Source organism: Ammospiza nelsoni, chromosome 3 (assembly GCF_027579445.1).
Source record: "Ammospiza nelsoni isolate bAmmNel1 chromosome 3, bAmmNel1.pri, whole genome shotgun sequence".
NCBI classification, from domain to species: Eukaryota; Metazoa; Chordata; class Aves; order Passeriformes; family Passerellidae; genus Ammospiza; species Ammospiza nelsoni.
The window spans coordinates 85,499,722-85,518,712 of record NC_080635.1 but is presented as its reverse complement, the minus strand read 5'-3'; the positions used below and the strand labels follow the sequence as shown (position 1 = coordinate 85,518,712).

Below are 18,991 nucleotides of genomic sequence, written 5' to 3'. Positions count from 1 at the left end.
AGTTCTGCAAATGTGGAATTCTCTGAAGTTTACTCATTGCATTACTCAAGCAGAGTCCAGCTGACTGAGAAAAGTAAAATGGCCCAAAGACAGTTTTCAAAAAGTAAAATGACCCAAAGTCACTTCATCTTCCTCAGTGAAGTCTTTAGCAAACATGAGCTGAGTTGATCTACCTACTATGAATCAGAAAAATGGAGGTGCATGCACAAATGAGAGAATCATTAGGATTGGAAAAATCTGACAGATTGCATTATGCTACATTTTCTAGAAGAATTAAAAATTTTTATGCATTATACTGACAACTTAGGGCTAGTAACTCTGTTCCCTAAATTCAGCAATGCTTTATGCTAAATTTCTCTCAAGATTACCACAAAATCCCTCAAGTGGGGGAAATTACTTTGAACTGACATTTAACATAGGAGAGAAATCCAGGATGCCTTTATGTACCCTGACCAAGTCCCCATTGTGCTAAAGTCCATAGCTAGGTGGATTTTTTATCATTAATCCATTCATTTATCATTAATCCAGTAAAAAAATACTGTTATAGCCAAAAAACCTGGGTTAGAGGAACATGTGGAGTAGTTTTAAGGAACTGAAAATTATCCTCTCTTTTATTCATCAGACTGAAAACCAAAGAATTTAACAGAGTCCACTCAGTCCATGCTTGTTGCTGGAGAAGGATTTCATGCATCTGATTGAGTCACATATTTAGCATTTCTGGCTAGCTGCTTCAATTTGAATATAAAAGCAGTATACACTGAGAAGTTATTCCACCTGATGAGTAAATATCCTGAGCACTGTCCAGAGGAATCCAGAGAGAATGGTTCTCTCAATAAAGATGTGTTTTATTCATTTTATACAATGTATATAATGTCATCAGGAGAACATAAGTGTGCCTCCAAATCTGAAGAGATGATAAGTTGGTGTTCAAGTTGGCCAGAAGTGCAAGTACCAAGTTACTCTCTCTCTCTCTCTCAGGAAAGGGATTTTAGCATGTTCTGCTTCAAAGAGACCATGCTAATTGCTCCAATCCATTACCATTGCAATTCAATGTTTCAGCATTCACAGTATGACCAAACTAAAAAAAAAAACCTGTGAGGAAACATCCTGAAATAATCTATAACACAAGGAGTGATTAATACAAAGGACTCTCTCTACATAGCGAACTTGTAGCAAAAGTAAGTTGACCTTCTCAGATCAAGGGGGAATGAGGGAGTGATTAATACCTTCCAGATGTCCTTGTTGGTTATGTTCTCATAGTACAGTCTGGTGCTGTACCACAGAATCTGAAGCACTTTTCAGGGAGGGAAGCCAGGTGTTGCAGGTGGGATAAGGTGTGACTGCTCCCGACCTACCGCTCTCCATTTCCCAGCAGGACTCTCCAGCCAGGGCTGGCTCCGGCTCAGCTGGAGCTGGCACAGCCCCAGCGCCTCCAGCAGCCCGTGCCTCCCCCAGCCCTGTGCCACACTCCCGGCGCCTGCTGAGCTGACAGTGGCATGATGTGCTTTGACAACAGGGAACCAGCCTGGTGCTACCTGGAAAGTGACCCAGTTTTTATGAGCTCTTCCTGAAAAGTGAAACATTGCTTGCAGGAGCAGCAGAGCTGTAAGTCAGCAGCACTTAGGATGACTGCTGCACTCAGTGACTTCCCATTCAGGAAATTACATGTTGTCTGTGATGGAGGAGCGAGGTGGGAGGCAGCAGCGGCTGGAGCTGCATTTTCTCAGCTGTGCATCTGACAGCTGTGGCTGGATACGGTTCAGAGACACAAAGCATATGCTGCCATTCAGGGCTTTTAACATCAAGTATCTTTTACTGGGTTCATTATCTCCTCACAAAATGAAACGTGATGGCTGGAAATGCCCTAACCTCAATGAAAGAGGAGTCTCAGCAGGGCTCACACAGAGGCCAGGTCTAGCTTACCATAGGCCAGCAATGCTGGCTGTCTGCTTTGCACTGCCACTTGTCTCATTCATTTACACCTGGGGCAGCAGGGAGTGCCCTAGGCCTTGTGACAATCTCCCTCAGAGGGGGAGAAGACTGGTTCCACAAATAATTAAACTATGTGGATCCATGCACAAGTTATGTGTTCTTTAATACCAATGTTTCTCTGTAAAGTTGTATGCAGTTAAGAACCCGATACTGGTAGCACTTTTTCCATCTATTAGAAAATCCTATTAGCATAGTCCATTAATAATGTCCCACATAATATTCACTATAGTTGCAACCTCCTGAAAGTTGCAAATGCGTCTAGGAACATTTTAGGAAAATGCATGCTGTAAATATATATTCTACTTTTTACAATTACTTTTGTAATTGAATTCATAGAGAATTTTAGTTTAGGTTTACATTTTTAGTTACAAGAATTAATTTTTAGCTAAGCCTATGTGCTACGAATAAATTGCTTTATGACAATGATAAGGGGCAGTCATGACCTATAAAACTAAAATTGAATGGAATAATTAAATTGAAATGACTGTTAATTTTCTAAAAAACTCCTTTAGTTTCTTTGCCAAAAAGAATTTGTCACATCAGAAGCAAAAAAGAACTTAATGTAATTTTCTTAAGAAATAAAAGACTGAATTGGAAATAAAAAGCTGATGTGAAAGTCTGATCTTTCTGACATTTATTTGAATGTCAAATGTCTGCCAACACCGCCAACACCATTTTCACATTTCAGGCAATGGCTTCTTTAACAATTTTCAAAAAGGGATGAAGAAGTCAGATTTTTGTAAAAATTATAGTAAGGATAAGAAATGCAGTATATCCCTCCAAAGTGACAAGGACTGAAGAGAGAAAAATGGAAGCATTACACATAGGATTTTAAAAACAAGAACTTTTTTGGCAACTGAAATTTCCCTTCAAAGTGAATCTCATAATCCTTACTCTTCTTTTATACTAGATAATTCTTTCTGATTTGCATATTTACCTTATATAGAAATTGTTGACAAATTTGCTCAGTGGCACAGAGATGACATTTTAATTACAGAATCACACTCAGAACTGTATACAGTCCATAAGAATGGAAATAATTTTGGAACAGGAAAACATCTCAAGTCATCTTTTTTTCCCCAGATTGTCAATATCACCTCACCACAAAAAATAGAAAGGATTACATTGTGAGCAAGAAAATCTATCTGATGAATAATTTCTGAGATGAGGGAGAAATTAGGACTGAAATGAAGGATAAAATTTTCAAAACCACAGTATTTAACCAGCAGAATACTAATCAATGCATAACCTGTCTCATAAGCATGAAAAAACACTGTGATGCAAACACACTTACTACCTAATCTTGTATTTTCTCAAATATATTTTATTATTCAGCTTTTTCACTCTGAGGAAAATAAAATAAGTTCTTTTCAGTGAGAATTTTGGGCTTATGTAGCACATAAACTCACGACAGTTTAGGTAAAAATCAGCCCACTTGGTAACCAAGGTGATTCTGAAAATATTCCAATTCAGTACTTGGAGCAGATTCCAAAATAAGCATCTGTTGTGTCTCTTGCCATGCAAGGTGTCTTCATAATGATCACACAATAATATATGATAAAGATGAAAATTAGTCTCTGGGGTAGCAATAAGATCTCATTTTATATCATGATAGCATCTCTATTAATCAAAGAACAGAAACATCCCTAGAGGGGGCACTGTAACCAACAATTTCTAGCTTTACACAAAGTTTTACATAACAATTAAAATACTATGCTTAAGATAAAATAACATTTTATGCTACTTCTGGAATGCAAATGTATATTATTCAACAATGGCTTCCTTTCTAAGCTCCCACTGTTCTGTTATACAACAGACTTATCAAGCAAATCAGTTAAAAAGCATTTTTACATGATACATTTTGAACTCATTTTTACCTTTTGTAGATGGATAGCCTACACTACAGCTTAATAGCATGTGGCACTGACAATATCATTTTTAGGAACTGGCATTAATATATTTGGAAATGTAGAAGCGAATTTGGATCAGTTTACAAATAATACATACTTCCTATAGATTTCATTTTAATTATTGAATGGTTCTCTATGCAATCTTTTCTCTACCAATATATGCTAAAATTCTAAAATGGATAAAACTACTGACTTTGCTAAGCAACTGATAAAAAAAGAGAAAGTTGCCAGAAGAATGTTAAAAGATCTGAACAATGAGTGTTATAACAATGAATGCTAATGGACAATGAGTAACAGCAGATGTGTGAAGCTTGCCAAAATGTTTACAATTCAGTGAACTGGTACAAGTGATTACACCTTCCCTAAAAGTAATTAATTACCTTTTACATTAACTGCCTTTGAGTATTTAGACCAAATATTTTTAATCTTACTTCTCTTTTTTTTTGGTACTTTATCAACCTAAATTAAAATTAGCACAACTAATCTAATTTAGAAGATCAATTACTTGACAGATAAACCACATAAATGTCTAACAATATTGAGATTATATTATTTGCACTTGCATTTTTATATTTTTACGTAGATAACTGCATGTATGTGAAATGAAGGTCAAAAACCCAGGTCCATTACATTATGCACACAGGATTCTTCCCAGAAAGAGCTTATTCCAAGATGTAACCACAATAGTACAGAATTAAAAAACATAAGAATATTGGTATCAAACATTATTTCTACACAGCAAAAATGCTTCTAGTGTCAAAGCTCCCTTGAGAAAACAAGCTGATATGATTTTACATGCACAGAAGTGAAAGGGTCAGGGGAGACTGGCTTACCTGTGGTTGACCTGATGGTTGAGGTGATGTTGGAGGATGTCAGCGCAGGGATACATTCATCATCTTGGGAATAGCCTGCCTGAATGGCACGCAAGTAACTGTGGCTTCTTGTTCGGAAACATCCAGGGAGGTCAAGGGCATCCATTGCCTGAGCTTCAACTTCACTAAACACTGATTCACACACCGATTCAAATTGCCCATTAACCTCTGCTTCACTCATCTGAATAAACAACAACAATGCATTTGATTTTTGACTTGCTTTTTTGTGATCATCACGGCCTCAACATCTCAAATGGACACCTGTACATTGATGAAGAACTGTTTTAGCAAATAGTTAAAATGTAGTAATCCCTTCTGATCACATTCACATTGCTCAACTTAGATCAGCTGTTTACACATCTCTATTAAATGCATCACACATGCCATACATTAATGCTCCATTCAATATCTTTTGGCATAGTTGAGAAGGGACCCAAGCCAAACTCTCTTCCTGGTTAACTGGGTTAGCCATTCACTCCCATGGAAGAGCCTTTTCTTCAGCAGCATTGTATAAAACCTGACACTTCTGCCGGCAGGGGTGCTGTGGAAGCCTGCCAGGCAGAGCAGCCCAGCTGTGCCCGCTGGACCCTCCACCCTGCTGTCCCCCTGGGGTATTTCAGCAGCAGCCTGCAGCTCCCTGCAGTGCTTAGGCAGGACCCAGCATCAACCTGCCAGCCCCGCCTTGCAGGCTGGGCATGAGGCAACACTGTGCCTGTTTTAGAGGCAATTTTCAGGATAAACAGGTCTTAGGCAGAGTGGCCAGGCTTGGGGAACCTCTCAGTAGGAAACCATATGTCACTGTTTTGAAAATTGGTGCCTTAATTCTACCTAAAATGTTTTTCAAATGTTCACTGAAGGCAGCCCTAACTACCTGTAAATGTACCTGAATAACCAAATATTATTTTTATCCAAAATCAGATAGGAAGTTTACATGAACAGATATTTGCATGACTTTCTGAAAATAATTATTTTCTAAAAAGTGAGTGCTTGAAATCAGAATCAGTATGAATCATTTTACAAGTTAAATTTATGCCTTCACTAAATGGCACATCCGGTTGATATTAATTTTCCTATACAGCTGCTAAGTGCTCCTAGTGCTTTATTCATTATGGAAAGAGAGTCCCATAAAATGTTTCAAATGTTTTAGGGTTTTGGTTAAGTAAATGGAAATTTTATAGAGACGTTCCGATGATTATGAATAACTGATAATTTTGTGTAAGACATTGTAGCTACTGAAAATCTTCTGAAAAGAATTACTCTTCATAAAATTTGCTTTTAATAAAGTTAAGTAGACTAATGCAATCTCAAAGAGATAAAAAAAATTTTACTCTGAACTAGTTTGCAATATTGTTGATCAGTAAATATATGGTAATTTAATCCATAAACTCAGTAAACCTTAGGCACTTATTTTAAACTAAGGTTATTGACAATAGAAGATCAAAAGTTTTCAATCTGAAATTAAAAATATATACCATGGAATTCAGCATTCTTCTTGAGTCTACCCTTTGTGAGGTGTGAAAAAGGAAGGATGTCACAACAAAAAAGCATAAAAAAATCTCACAAATTATACAAACTGCTATTATGTAGATGGAACAAGAGGAGGATGGAAAAAAAAGAAAGAGGAAAGAGCAAAGGTTCAGAACTTGATATTATAATACATTTGCTTGGGGCAATAGCTATTAAATGGTCTGGAAACAGCTGGACTGTTAGGTAGGAATTTTGTGGCTAGCACAAAGTTGCATAGGTTAGTGAACACTGAAAAAGCAAGGAACTATATCCAGCAGGTTTAGTTAATCTGGCCAATTGAGCAATCTACCTGCAAATGAAATCTATTGTGGACACCTTCCAGGTAATGCACACTGAAATGAAGAATTTTAACCACTTCTGAAACCAATTAATTATCATGGACAGCTCAGTGAATATCTCTATTCACAGACATGGTCAAAGAAGCAGAAGATTTTAGACTAGTTCTATGTGGGAACATTGTCAGGTGGCAGCTGACAGCATTTGCTGTGAGTGCAGGATTTAATACACATGAAATTTTCTCAAAACAGAGTATAGAAAAAAGTCAAAGAAACCAATAAACAGCATAATAAAAAACAAGGCAGCACAATGATGGGAACAGTTTTCACAAGGGAGTTTCCTTGTGAAAAAAATAGTGAAAGCTTTGGAAAATTACTAACTGTTTCTAATTCTAATGTGTGCTACATAACATTAAATTTGGAATTACCTCACACAAATTAAGGAATTTGACTGAAGGGCATTAGCCAGGTTAGCCCCTCCCAGCTCTCTGCAGTCAGTGGAGACTGACAAGCATTTCCAGGGGGCTCTCAGCCACTCGGATGTTCACTGTCCTGGAAGAAACTCTTTTGCTCCATTAACCACAGAGGAAGCTTTAGTTGTTGCCTCAGTTAAAAGCCTCAATTTAGATGAGTTGAATCCAGGCCTGAATAGCCATGCAATACAAATCAAATATGAATGAATATGAAATTGCTTTTAAAAGATTTCTCTTTTAACATAACCATTGTGTATGTATACCCTTAGGTGGCTCACTAAATGGTCAAAGAAATATTAAGTACCATGTCTGAGAAGGGGGCAGGGCCCATCTGTCATGAAACAACACAGGCAAGAAAAGTCAGGACCAATAAATATTAGAAACATTAGGAATTTTGTGTAAAGTCCTCTGCTACATAGAACATGTAAAAATTTCTGTTGGCTTATTGCACTTCAGGTATGATTCAGACCTCACAGACATAAAGCCAGTAGGGAGGAAAATTGTACCTTTTCAGGAGTCCCCATACATAGACTAGTTGATGGGACTTATTCTTTCACCCAAGAAGAGTGAGGGATTTGATTTAGGATGAAACACTACTCCTTTGGAGCATAATTTTTTTCAATCTATATCTTAATCTGGCAACCCAAATTTACTGAAATAAGAGCAGGTATTTTCAGATTATAAGGACTGTAGGAGTGTACTCTTCATGCTCAGTGTGAATCTTCTTAACAATTAAATATTTAATATAGACTGAAAATAAAAACACCAGTATTTATATTTGTAATGAAAAATAAACTGAAAATATAATGTTTGATAGTGTTTCTTTGCCTCTAGCATTCAGTATTTTTCTTGAAATTTTGAGTTACATTCCTCAGAACTGAATTACTTCCACAATTCACAACCCCAGTTTGATATTGGTTAAAAAAATGCAAAAAAACGAAAACCATCCACTAGTTACAACTTTCATATCTGCAGTTAACCTATAAGAAAAATTATAACAAGAATTTCCCACCTGACTAACACAGCTGGCCTGACTGAGCGTGCTCACTGCTCTCATATAGCTCTGATTCCTTGAGCGAAACTTTGGGGAATTGTAGTTTGCAGAGGGATCCAGGTTGTGACCCCCAGGCACGTCACTTGCAGTTTGAAGGTAGCTCTGACTACAAAGGAGAAAGGAAGAAAGAAAGGAAAGGGTGTAAAACTACAGATGGTATCAATTAGGACACTAAAGGCAGTAAGGCAGTAATTTGTATGAGACACACAAACCCACTCCCCTGGGTCCAAATCTTACTTTATAAAGCATCATAGACCTATTGTAGCCAAACGTCTTAGCACAAGCAGAAAATCTGTCTGTGGCTCTGCTACCTAGATGGTATGAAATTTAAAGTCTTTGCTCTATTTAAACATCATCAATCCTCCTGGCTATTAATGTTGAACATTACTAAATACAAGGTCAAGGTCAACAGGAACAAAAAACACAGCTAAAGCACAAGCTAAAGTAACTAAAAATCTTTTTTCATAGATAAAAATCTGTTACTTGTAATCTGGTTTTCATCAGGGTTTTAAGCAACAAGAGCCCTTTTATCTTCAAAGAATTGATATAGTTTTACAAAAGATAAATATTCCATGTTCAGCTAAAAAAATAAATTAATAAGGTGCTCAGAGCAACTGCATGAAGCTCTAGAAATTGTTTTATTACAACACTTTTCCCATTTTGCAGGACTGGGACCATAAAAGCACAGTGAGCCCTCTTCAGTATGCTTTCACACGAAGAGTATGCTAGTCTCCATGTTTTGTTTTAAATGTATTGATAACATTCCAGAAAAATGAATAAACCTGAGGAAAGTGCAGTACTTTGCCTCGAGTACAAAAAATCAAACCAGAGTTCTCAGAATCTTTGTAAATCAGATTTTAGAACTTTCCCCTGCACATCAGTGCAGAAATGAACTAATGTCCCATTATGCCAAACAGATGATATTTGTTTTCATACAGTAAATAGGCAGCTTTTATATTTATTCCTTAAAGGTAGCTTGAACAAAAACAGTTTCTGGGAAGGTAGACTTGTGCCAGTTGAATGCCTAATATTGGCCATACAGTTGCTTCATGCTGAGCTGGCAGAGTTGGTCAGTCCAGCAGTGTCTGTGCCATGTGCCTGGGCTGTTGGAAATTTCCCTGTGAAGGGTGAAATTTCCTCTCTGGAAGAACCAGATCACTCAGCGAGTGAGAAAGCCACAGGTTCAACTCCTGCTGCAAGATGAAGCACAAACCAGAGTTTTGTTTCTGAAACCATATTTATCAAACATGGAGCATGACCACAGGCTGGTGCTTGAGGAAGACCTCAGCCTTCCTCATGGAGCAGACACAGCCTGAGTTTGGATGCAATCCCTGAGGAGCACTCTGGGAGGAATCTCAAACAATTTATCATGGCTTTGCCTAGAAAAGCAGAGTACTGAGATCCATCTCTCTGTGTGGCCATGTCCTTTGATGTGTGATGTGTGATGATCCAGTATTCCCTCACACCACCAACTGCAGGAGCAGATGGGATTGAGAGACCCTTACACTTGGGAGGTCTGTTCTCAGGCATTTCCATGTGTTCTTCCATCTCAGGGTCAACATAGACATAGCCCAGCTTCCCCAGTGCATCTGCCTTAGATCCACAGAATCATTTACTTTGGAAAAGGCCCCTGAGATCATTGAATCCAGCTGTTAACTGAATGCTGCCAAGTCCACCACTAAACCTTGTCCCTAAGTACCACATCTACATGTCCTTTAAATACCTCCAGGGATGTTGACTCAGCCATTTCCCTGATAATCATTTCAATGAAGAAATTTTTCCTAATAAATTCGCTGGAGCATATCCAAAGAAGAGCAACAGAGCTGGTGAAGCAAAAAAAAGGATGGATTTCGTTTTCATCTTTGTTCAAGGGAGACATTCTTTCAAAATTCCAAGAAATTTCCCTGGAGAAACAACCAATTCATTTCTTCCTGTCTATTCCTTTCCTTCTGTAACCTCATGCCAGAGATAAACTATATGGACACTATGCTATAACTGTAAAACCAAAATGAAAATGTATGAGATTATTGCAGGTATGTGCTCAGAGGTTAATTAAGTCATTACAGTCAAAGTGATTCTATGATTAAGATAACAGGCTGATAGTGGGTCTAATTTGGTTCCAGATGATAAAAACAAGAGCATTATTTTGTTCTCATAGGTATGAAGACAAATATAATAGATTAGGTGAAGTGGTGTAAAGCCTCACTATCCACATTTGGTTCTGAATGTAACTAAACTGCCTTTCCTCTATAGATAGGCTGATGATTGACAGCTGCTCTGTGTCATTCTGATTTTTGTATATGCTTTACTTATGGAATCACAGAATGGCTCATGTTGGAGGGGACCTTAAAGATCGTGTAGCTCCAAACCCCTGCCAAGGGCAAGGACATCTGCCACTAGAGCACATTGCTCAGAGCCCATCCAGCCTGGCCCTGAACACATCCAGGATGGGGCATCCACAGCTTCTCTGGGCAGCCTGTGCCAGGGCCTCACCACCCTCACAGTCAAGAATTTCTTCCTAAGATTTAACCTAAATCTCTAAGTTCAAAAGTGATCCCCCCTTGCCCTATCAGTACCTGGCCAGGTACAAAGGCCCATTTAGGTACTGGAAGGTTGCAAAGGAGCTTTCTCTTCTCCAGGCTGAACAGCCCCAGATCTGTCAGCCTGCCTTCACAGGAGAGGAGCTCCAGCCCTCTGATCACCTTTTGGCCTCCTGTGAGGCTGATCTAAGGGCTCCACATTTTCTTGTGCTGAGGTCTCCTGACCTGGACATATTATTATTCCAGGTGGGGTCTCAGGAGGGTAGAGAGACTTTTAATCTGTCTGGTATTGCCAATAAACTCTTTGATGTTGTTATGTTAGCATTTTGCAAAACAAATAAGTCCCTCTTGGGTGTTCTGCTTGCCATCATCAGGTGGCAAAATCTAAATTCTGAGTTCATAAACAGTTTGTTAAAGAGATGTTTGCAATTTCATTAAAACATGGGCTACATTAAGAAAAGATAGAAGGAATACAATTAAATTAGAAATTACTGCATGAAACACTCAAAATTAATTAATTGAAACCTGATTCTAATTACTATCCCCTTCTAAATAATGATTTAAAACCTAGTATTTAATTAATCACATTCTGGTTCCTTGTTAGGTATTTCTATCACTAAATAACATCAACAATTTTTACAGCAATAATTTCTTATGGAAAGAAGCCCAGTATTCCATAGTACTTCTAAGCAGCTGAGTTTTGATGAATGAGTGTGGATATTACCTGATAGTTAAATGATTTTTCATTTATCAGAGGAGATGAATTGATTCATGGAACTGAAGCAAAGTAAAAGAAATGTTACATAAAATATAACAGCCCATAAGAGCAATTTTACACTCATTTAAGTAACACTTTGAAATTTTCCTGATAAATAGAAATGATTAGTTTTTATTTCTAAGATATAATCTCAAAGTTATCCTCGAGGATAACTGAGTCAATGATGGTGAAAATTATGACCTTGCTATAAACATGATCTAGGAAGTGAAATACCAGAGTTATATGGGGAAGTTGCTCTCAAATGTCATGATCTGTTGCCCAAGGATATCTCATGCTTGTCAACAGTGCTAGAAAACACAATCAACACGTGGCCTTAGTAAATGCTGACTTTTTTATGACATCCACTCCATCTATAAGTTTAGGAACAAAATTCTTGGCCTTCATCTCCAGAACATCAAAGTTCTTTTGCTTTGAAAAAAGAAATCAATTTTCTTTTATGTTCTGTAGCAGCATAGATGATCTTATACCTCAGCTGATCACTGCAGAAGGGCAAGACAAGCATGTGCAAATGAGATGTTTTAACAGATCATCTTCAGGACCACTAAAAAAATATACATAGTAACATCAAAGAGGTGGCTCTAAAAATCAGCACTATGGAGAAGGAGGAATAGGGTGAGACTAACAGGAAAAATTAAATTAGTGTGTCTGCTCTCTTCCCACTTGCTTTTCTGAATAGACTAGATTTTAGGAAGAGATGTCCTTTAAAAGCTTTTCTGCCCCCAAGGGTTACTTTCCATTTTCCATTGGCTTCAGAAGAAGTTCATGGCAGCCAGGCAGAGGTCTTAAATTTAATGAGAAATATCTTATCTGAAAGAAAGGCTCAAAGCCTAAAGAAATTTTGGGGAAAAAAGCACTTCCAGGTAATGACCTTACAGCTGTTGAGAACCTCTGCTCTAAAAGTGAAGGACTCCCAGTGAAGGTAGCTAAATTTGCAGTAGCACATTCAGCACTCAGCAGATTGCCTGAGTGTGTTCAGGGAGGGAAAATACTGTATTATAACCAGATAAAGTGAGCTATAGCTTGACATGTTTATCTGGGACAATATAACTGATAGCATAGCTGGGATAGCCTGTCACCCTGGCACAGAGTGAATGGCAGTGAGGTTAGGCTGCATATTCCAACAAAATCAAGAATAAGGGAAGAGACAGTAGTCCAAAAGCAGTCCTAAGCAGTTTCTAAGTCTTGCATTACAGTCTCCATTTTCTTGCATTTCTCTAAACTGCAAAAACTCAGGCTTCTGTGTCCAAACCTCACATGTTCTGATGATCCTACTTGAAAGCTACCCCTTCCTCCATGATCAGAACTCACATTTGCCAGAACCCCCAAGGACAGGTCTTTTTCATTCTTGACCCACACAGATCCTAATCTTTACTGTGTCCTCTTTAAGTCCTAGCTAACAGTTTCCTGTTCAAGATGTTCTAAAACACCCCCCAGAAGTCATCACTGGGCCACTTATCCTTCTGTTCTCTGCAGATTACAAAAGTGCCCCCAACACCTCTATTTGTCATCAAAGTCCTGCTCAACCTGCTGAGGCCACCTAATTCCATCCCCTCACTCAGGAGACTGCCACTAACCCAAAACCTCTTCGACTTCTTGTGCAAACTAACTGTTCTTTCCCACACTTCATCAAGAGTAAAGTTTAAGAGCAGAATGGGGGAAAATAATTGCAGGAAAACAACTGTTACTTTAACCTTATCACAAGTAACAAGATGTGCTAAAAGAAACTCAAGCCCAAAGAAACTAAAAAGGATGACTTTTAAAGAAACCTTTGATTCCAACATCCCCAATTTAAATTTGTGCTTTTCCTTATCTTCTAGTCATCCTTAACAGGACATATATAAAAAATGTAGAAAGAAATTTAAGTTTTCTTTTACTGCAATCAAAAAGCACTACATAAGGTTCGTGAAGAGATTTCAGAAGATGGAAAAGGATGTCTACTTCTCCTTATCTTTTCCCAACTTAGGCCTTTCTAACAGAAGACTTGGAAAACCACGAGCTATTTAGAACATGTTTTAATGAAGGGAATATTAATGCAAGCTAATCCAATAGCTGCATTAACACATTAATGATAAGGGAAGGGCATTAACTAATGATAACAGAAAGATTTATTTCCTCATCTTCAGCCATCTAATACTTAGCCTTCCATTTCCTTTTATATTAATGGTGTATTTGTTAAAGGAGTAGGATGCTTTAGGAGACAGCTAACATTATTTAGGTTTTTTTCTCTGAATTCAATTGTTTTATATACTTTTGGAAAGTTTATGGAAAGTTTATAGTGTCTGAAGTAGCATGGTGACTTCACATATGGCACTGGGGGATTGGAGGCATTCCCACCGCAGTGTGTGCCACAGCACCTCACATCACTCAGTCAAAATCTTTCACTTTGGCCCATCCTTTGTTGTCACCGAGATCAGATGCTGATGAACACCCAGGATGGTTTGTGGAATGTCTCCTGAAGTCTCTTGGCACTGCTGCATGATGAGTATTGCTGTGAGCTGGATTTACAGCACACAGTACTGCACCAGGACTTACACAAACACTGCATGTTTTGCAGAGGACGAATTGTTTTGTTGTTTGGTGAAAAGGTATGTATGGTAACAATACTCTTTTACTTTTAGGACAGCTTGAAATGCCAGAATTAGAAAATGGCACGGTTTAACATCTTATAGCTAGTCCAGGGTCAAAAGAACACAAAAAAATCACAAAATCACAGAATGAAGTAGGTTGGAAAAAGCCTTTGAGATCATCAAGTTCACCCTATGACTTAACACCACCTAGATCACAGAACTGAGTGCTATGTCCAGTCTTTCCTCAAACCTCCAGGGACAGTGACCCTACCACCTCCCTCAGCAGCCCATTCCAATGCCCAAACACCCTTTCTGTGAAGAATTTCTTCCTAATGCCCAATGTAAACCTCCCCTTGTGCAGCTTAAGACTGTGTCCTCTTGTCCTGTCACTTGTTGCCTGCAAGAAGAGCCTGACCCCTGCCTGGCTGCAGCCTCCTTTCAGGCAGCTGTAGAGAGTGATAAGGTCTCCTCTGAGCCTCCTCTTCTCCAGGCTAAACAGCCCCAGCTCCCTCAGCTGCTCCTCACAGGACTGGTGTTCCAGACCCTTCACCTGCCTTGTTGCCCTTGTCTGGACATGTTCCAGCACCTCAATGTCCTTCTTGAAAAGAGGGACCCAAAACTGGATACAGGAATTAAAGTGTGGCATCACCAGTGCCAATGTGGTTTAACCCACTACAGCCAGCTAGAAGCCCCCTTCTTCCTAAATATTCTAACTCATGAGCAGAAATACTTGACAGCCAAGACAGCCCCAGAGAAAAAATGGACTATATAACTCCTGAGAAAGGGATCCCAGTCACACTGGTTTCATTTTGTATTTTACTGTCTGCATTTTCTAATAAGTGATTGACATCACATATTTTATCCTAAACCTTATACCATTGTATAAAACAGTACGATTGTGATGCCAGCAATACACTTGCCAAGGTCATTCCTCGATCCACTCACATCCAAAATAGTGATCACTCCCCAGAGTACCTCTTGTCTGTCAAATGTTCAGTCACCAGTGCACCCTGGGTCAAGGAGGCACTGAAAGTGAATTAATGTTTTCTGAGGCCTCTAAAAGTTGCAGCAAGAAGGTCACCTTCTGACTCTGAATGGGTTTATCAGGTTTATTCAGGGAGCATCCAATATAAAGAAAGTCCATGTTCCATCAAATTAATTTTTGGAATTGCCATTTTCTAAAATCATACCTTTTTATTTTCATGATCATGCCTGCATTTGTGCAAAAATGTGAGAGTGAATGGGAGCATTAAAGAAAGTACAATCACTTCTGTTCAAATCAGTATATGCAATTCACAAGTATCTTTCTGGGACAAAAAGATAAAATTTGTAAAAGAATTCATCTTGGGTGCCTAAAAGGGAGGTGCATTAGAATTATCAAAGTAGCGGCAGTTATCAAAACCTATTTTATTGAGAGATTTGCATTTCAATGGATATTCATTTCTCTATCTGGACCTATCTTAACTATGTCTTCCTAGATACATGAAATAACTCATTGACCAGAATGTAATGATTATAGCTTAGGCAGCAGGGCCATTGTGCAGCAGCTGCGAGTCACCCTGCATCTCCATGGAGCCCTGCTGGAGTCAATGGAGCTCTGCAGAGGCACCCAGATGTGCCTGCATGCAGCCCATTGGAGAACTCAGAGTGCTGACATTAACTCTGATTCTCCCTTTCAAGCAGCACATTTAGTCTGGCTCTTTGGAAAACCAAAAGTGCACATAAATCTCATAAATTCATCTGTAGCGAAGAATTCCTTTTCTAATATTTGCAGTCTGAAGCTTCTCTTTGATCAGTGGTAGATATGAGAATTTGGGCCAAATGAAATAGTTTAGGTGCCTAGATAGTTCATCATTAACCCATACCTTTTAAAAAGTGTGCCTGAAAAATATTGAATGTTATTACAGGAATATATTAGTAAAGAGGTGGAGACTGCTATTTCTACCCTTATGAAATGCCTACTAATCACTCACTGGTAAGAGAGAACTCTTACTGTCAGTAAGTGTTTAGGGATTTGGTACAACATGAACCAGAAGAGAATGAGAGGAAATCATCAGAATCATTAAACAGTCTGGTGGTTTGATCACTCCTTGCAAAGATAGAGAGGATGTAGGCTCAACCAAGCCTGTATTCCCAATCACTCAAAATGTTCCTGTAATAAAAAAAAGTAGGCTACAAGAAATCTAAACTCTAAACTTTCAAAAAGGTGACAGATTTACACATATAGCTAATCTATCGCTAATCCTAAAAGTCTTGTCCCCTTATAATAGCAGCAACAAGCTGGTCAGCATCAACAAAATTCAGGCAAATGCTATGGCAAAAATTCAAAGGGCATTTACGGCATCATGCAGCAGTTCAGTAGATAGGTCTGTGGATCTAAGCAGAACTCAAATATTGGATATGTGTTCCAAAATCCATTTGTGGAATTGAAACATTCATTAATTTCCTCAGAAAGCTATCTCACTTTTTGCTTTTGGTACATATACATGTACATATGCAAAAAGTCTAATTTGGTAGAATAAATGTAGACTAGGGCCTATCAGGACTCATTAAAGCATCTGAACATGAGCTTAATTTAAGCATACGTGTAAGTCCATTAAAACCAGTAGAACTAAAGAAAATAAATGACCTTCATGCTGAAGTTGAAGATAAGTTGAAGATATTAATGAGACTGTAATTTCTGGAGAAACAATTGAGTAGAATTGGGAAAAGAATTTTGCATGTGTGTGTTTATATATATATATACGTATACATCCACAAAATTTTTGGTTTTTTAAACAAAAAAATCTTAATTTTCACATCTTTGCTTGAAGAAGTGTTTCTGAACACATCCTTTATAGTCCTATTTAGTTTTTATTGAAAACTAAATAAATGGGAAAACCAGCTTTTGATCCTTTTCAAATGAAAAGTAAAACAAATACATTTGTTGGAAGCAGAAACAAATAGGCACCAAAAAACAGAAGCATATTTTCCCTTGGATGTCACTACTTGTGCTTCTTATATTGACCTGAATCTTACTGCATTTTCACCACAATCCATCATGTAATTGCATTTTTCTGAGAAAATCCTACTTTATTCCTGAAAAGTCTCTGGACTTTGTGTAGAGCCTTAGGATCCCCCTTCCATCCCTAATCCAGGGTAATACATTTCAGTCCTACAACATAAAGTTGGTATTTACTAAAATGAGGTAGGACATCTGGGCTCAGCGACTCCCTGTGTTTCACACTGTGCTACTTCTCAGAGAACAAGATGCCTAACACTGCTTAAGAGCATTTGCTATTATTCTGCAAAGGAAGGAAAGTTGGGGATCTCTTTTGACCCCACAAAAGATGTTTCCTAGGTAGCCAGATGACTGTCTGCCCTTCATCAGCATTCCCTCTTAACCCTGCAGCCTAATCTAACCCAGATCTTACTGACTGCAGCAGACTATCACCATGCCAGTGGCCCTCTGATTACATTATTAGTTGATAAGGCTTTGTAATTAGCCCTCAAACTCTCCTCAGTAAATCTCCAATTTCACCCCTCAGAGACTCTGAGTAGATGTTACTGCACTATAGGGCCTCAGAAAGCTACTAATGAAGTGTGTAATGAGGCTTTTTAGAGTCAGAAGATTGAGGGGAAAAAAACCCCAAAGATAAATAAAAAGCATATAAAAGATGAGAGTTCCTTTTCTAGTGATTTTCCTCATCTCTTCTATTACAAATATTTCTCAGGAGTGGCTTCAAAACCATTCCTTTTTTAAAATGTAGAAGCTCTAATGGCAAATTGAAGTTTACCTTAAAAATTAAAGAAGGCTTGGATCACTGGTGCACAGCAATGGATAATGTTGAAAGAGGACACTAATTTCTCTAGCAAGGAAGCTGTGCTTTAACTCTCAATCTGAGAAATTCTGCAGCACACCTACTCCCCCACATGTGCACACTTACCCACAGCCTTTTCTGTGTACATTGCCAAGGGGTGTGTCTTAGGAGAAAAACCCACAAATTTGTTTGGCGCTAAAGAATAGTGGGGTCTGCACTGTCATGGGCAGAGATGGATGAAAACCCACAGGGTTGGTCTTATGCATTGCTTCCAAAATTCTCCTTTGGCTTTTTGGCTTTCACTTTCTAATGTTGTAAGCATGGTATGGTTACCACAAATGGTTGCAAATGGAAAGATTTTTTTTTAAATGGAGATTTCCCATGTATCTTAGAGGAGTCTGTGCTATTCCATGATTCCTGCTGAGCCAGGGGGTCTGGCAGCTAAGTGCTGTCAGATCTGGTTGAGGTTTAATCCCCTTGCTGTGTGCTTTGGCAACATTTTTGTTGCCATAATGAAGTCTGCAGAACAGAAGGTGGACATGCCTTGGATAACAGTCCAGATAAGCATTAAGTTAGTGTGGCTGTGGACAGATGCAATCTCTCACTCTGAAAAGAGGGAGAGCAGTGAAAGATCATTCTTTTGCTCTGGTTTACTATAAGCTCAGAAAACACATCAGCCATTTCAGGTTTTAGACATATTAACTTACAATACTGAATGAAGTGTTTTGTGCTGAGTACTGACTCACCAGGCTGTGAGTAAGAGTGGCTGAAATATGGACATGCATCATGCTCTTCAGGTGTGCTATGGCTGTAAACAACCCACAAAACAAAGATGTTAAACATCTGAGGGAGGCATAGATGCTCTCTCTCTGTGAGGTGATTCATAATTTAAGATACTCATTCCATACAGTGGCCAAAATCTGGCAGAGTATTAAGAGAAAAACTTCATCTTCGGGTGTCAAGACAACTTGAATTATCACTGCTATTGTACTGTTGTAGTTTGCCAAATAATTTGTACTATGGCAGATTCCCTTCCTCATTGAAACACTACACTTTTGTACTACCTCTGTGCTCACATGTCCTTCTGTCTGCCCACCCATCAGCTTGAAGTGTCTGCACTACCAGAAACAGAAAAGTCTGCCATTAGAAGTTTACAAAACAAAAGTACACATTGCTGTCACTGAATTTATTTTACTGCAGCTT

At 38.5% G+C, this 18,991-nt stretch overlaps 1 protein-coding gene across 1 annotated transcript in view; it reads right to left on the bottom strand.

Moving 5' to 3' along the window:
- DLGAP2 (DLG associated protein 2) overlaps positions 1–18,991 on the bottom strand; it is a 300,363-nt gene that overhangs the window by 46,522 nt on the left and 234,850 nt on the right. The window contains exons 7-8 of the mRNA XM_059467707.1: positions 8,062–8,209; positions 4,736–4,955 (exon numbers count right to left, since the gene is read on the bottom strand). Of these exons, the coding sequence (XP_059323690.1) occupies positions 4,736–4,955; positions 8,062–8,209 (368 nt within the window). The remainder of the gene's footprint in view (positions 1–4,735; positions 4,956–8,061; positions 8,210–18,991) is intronic.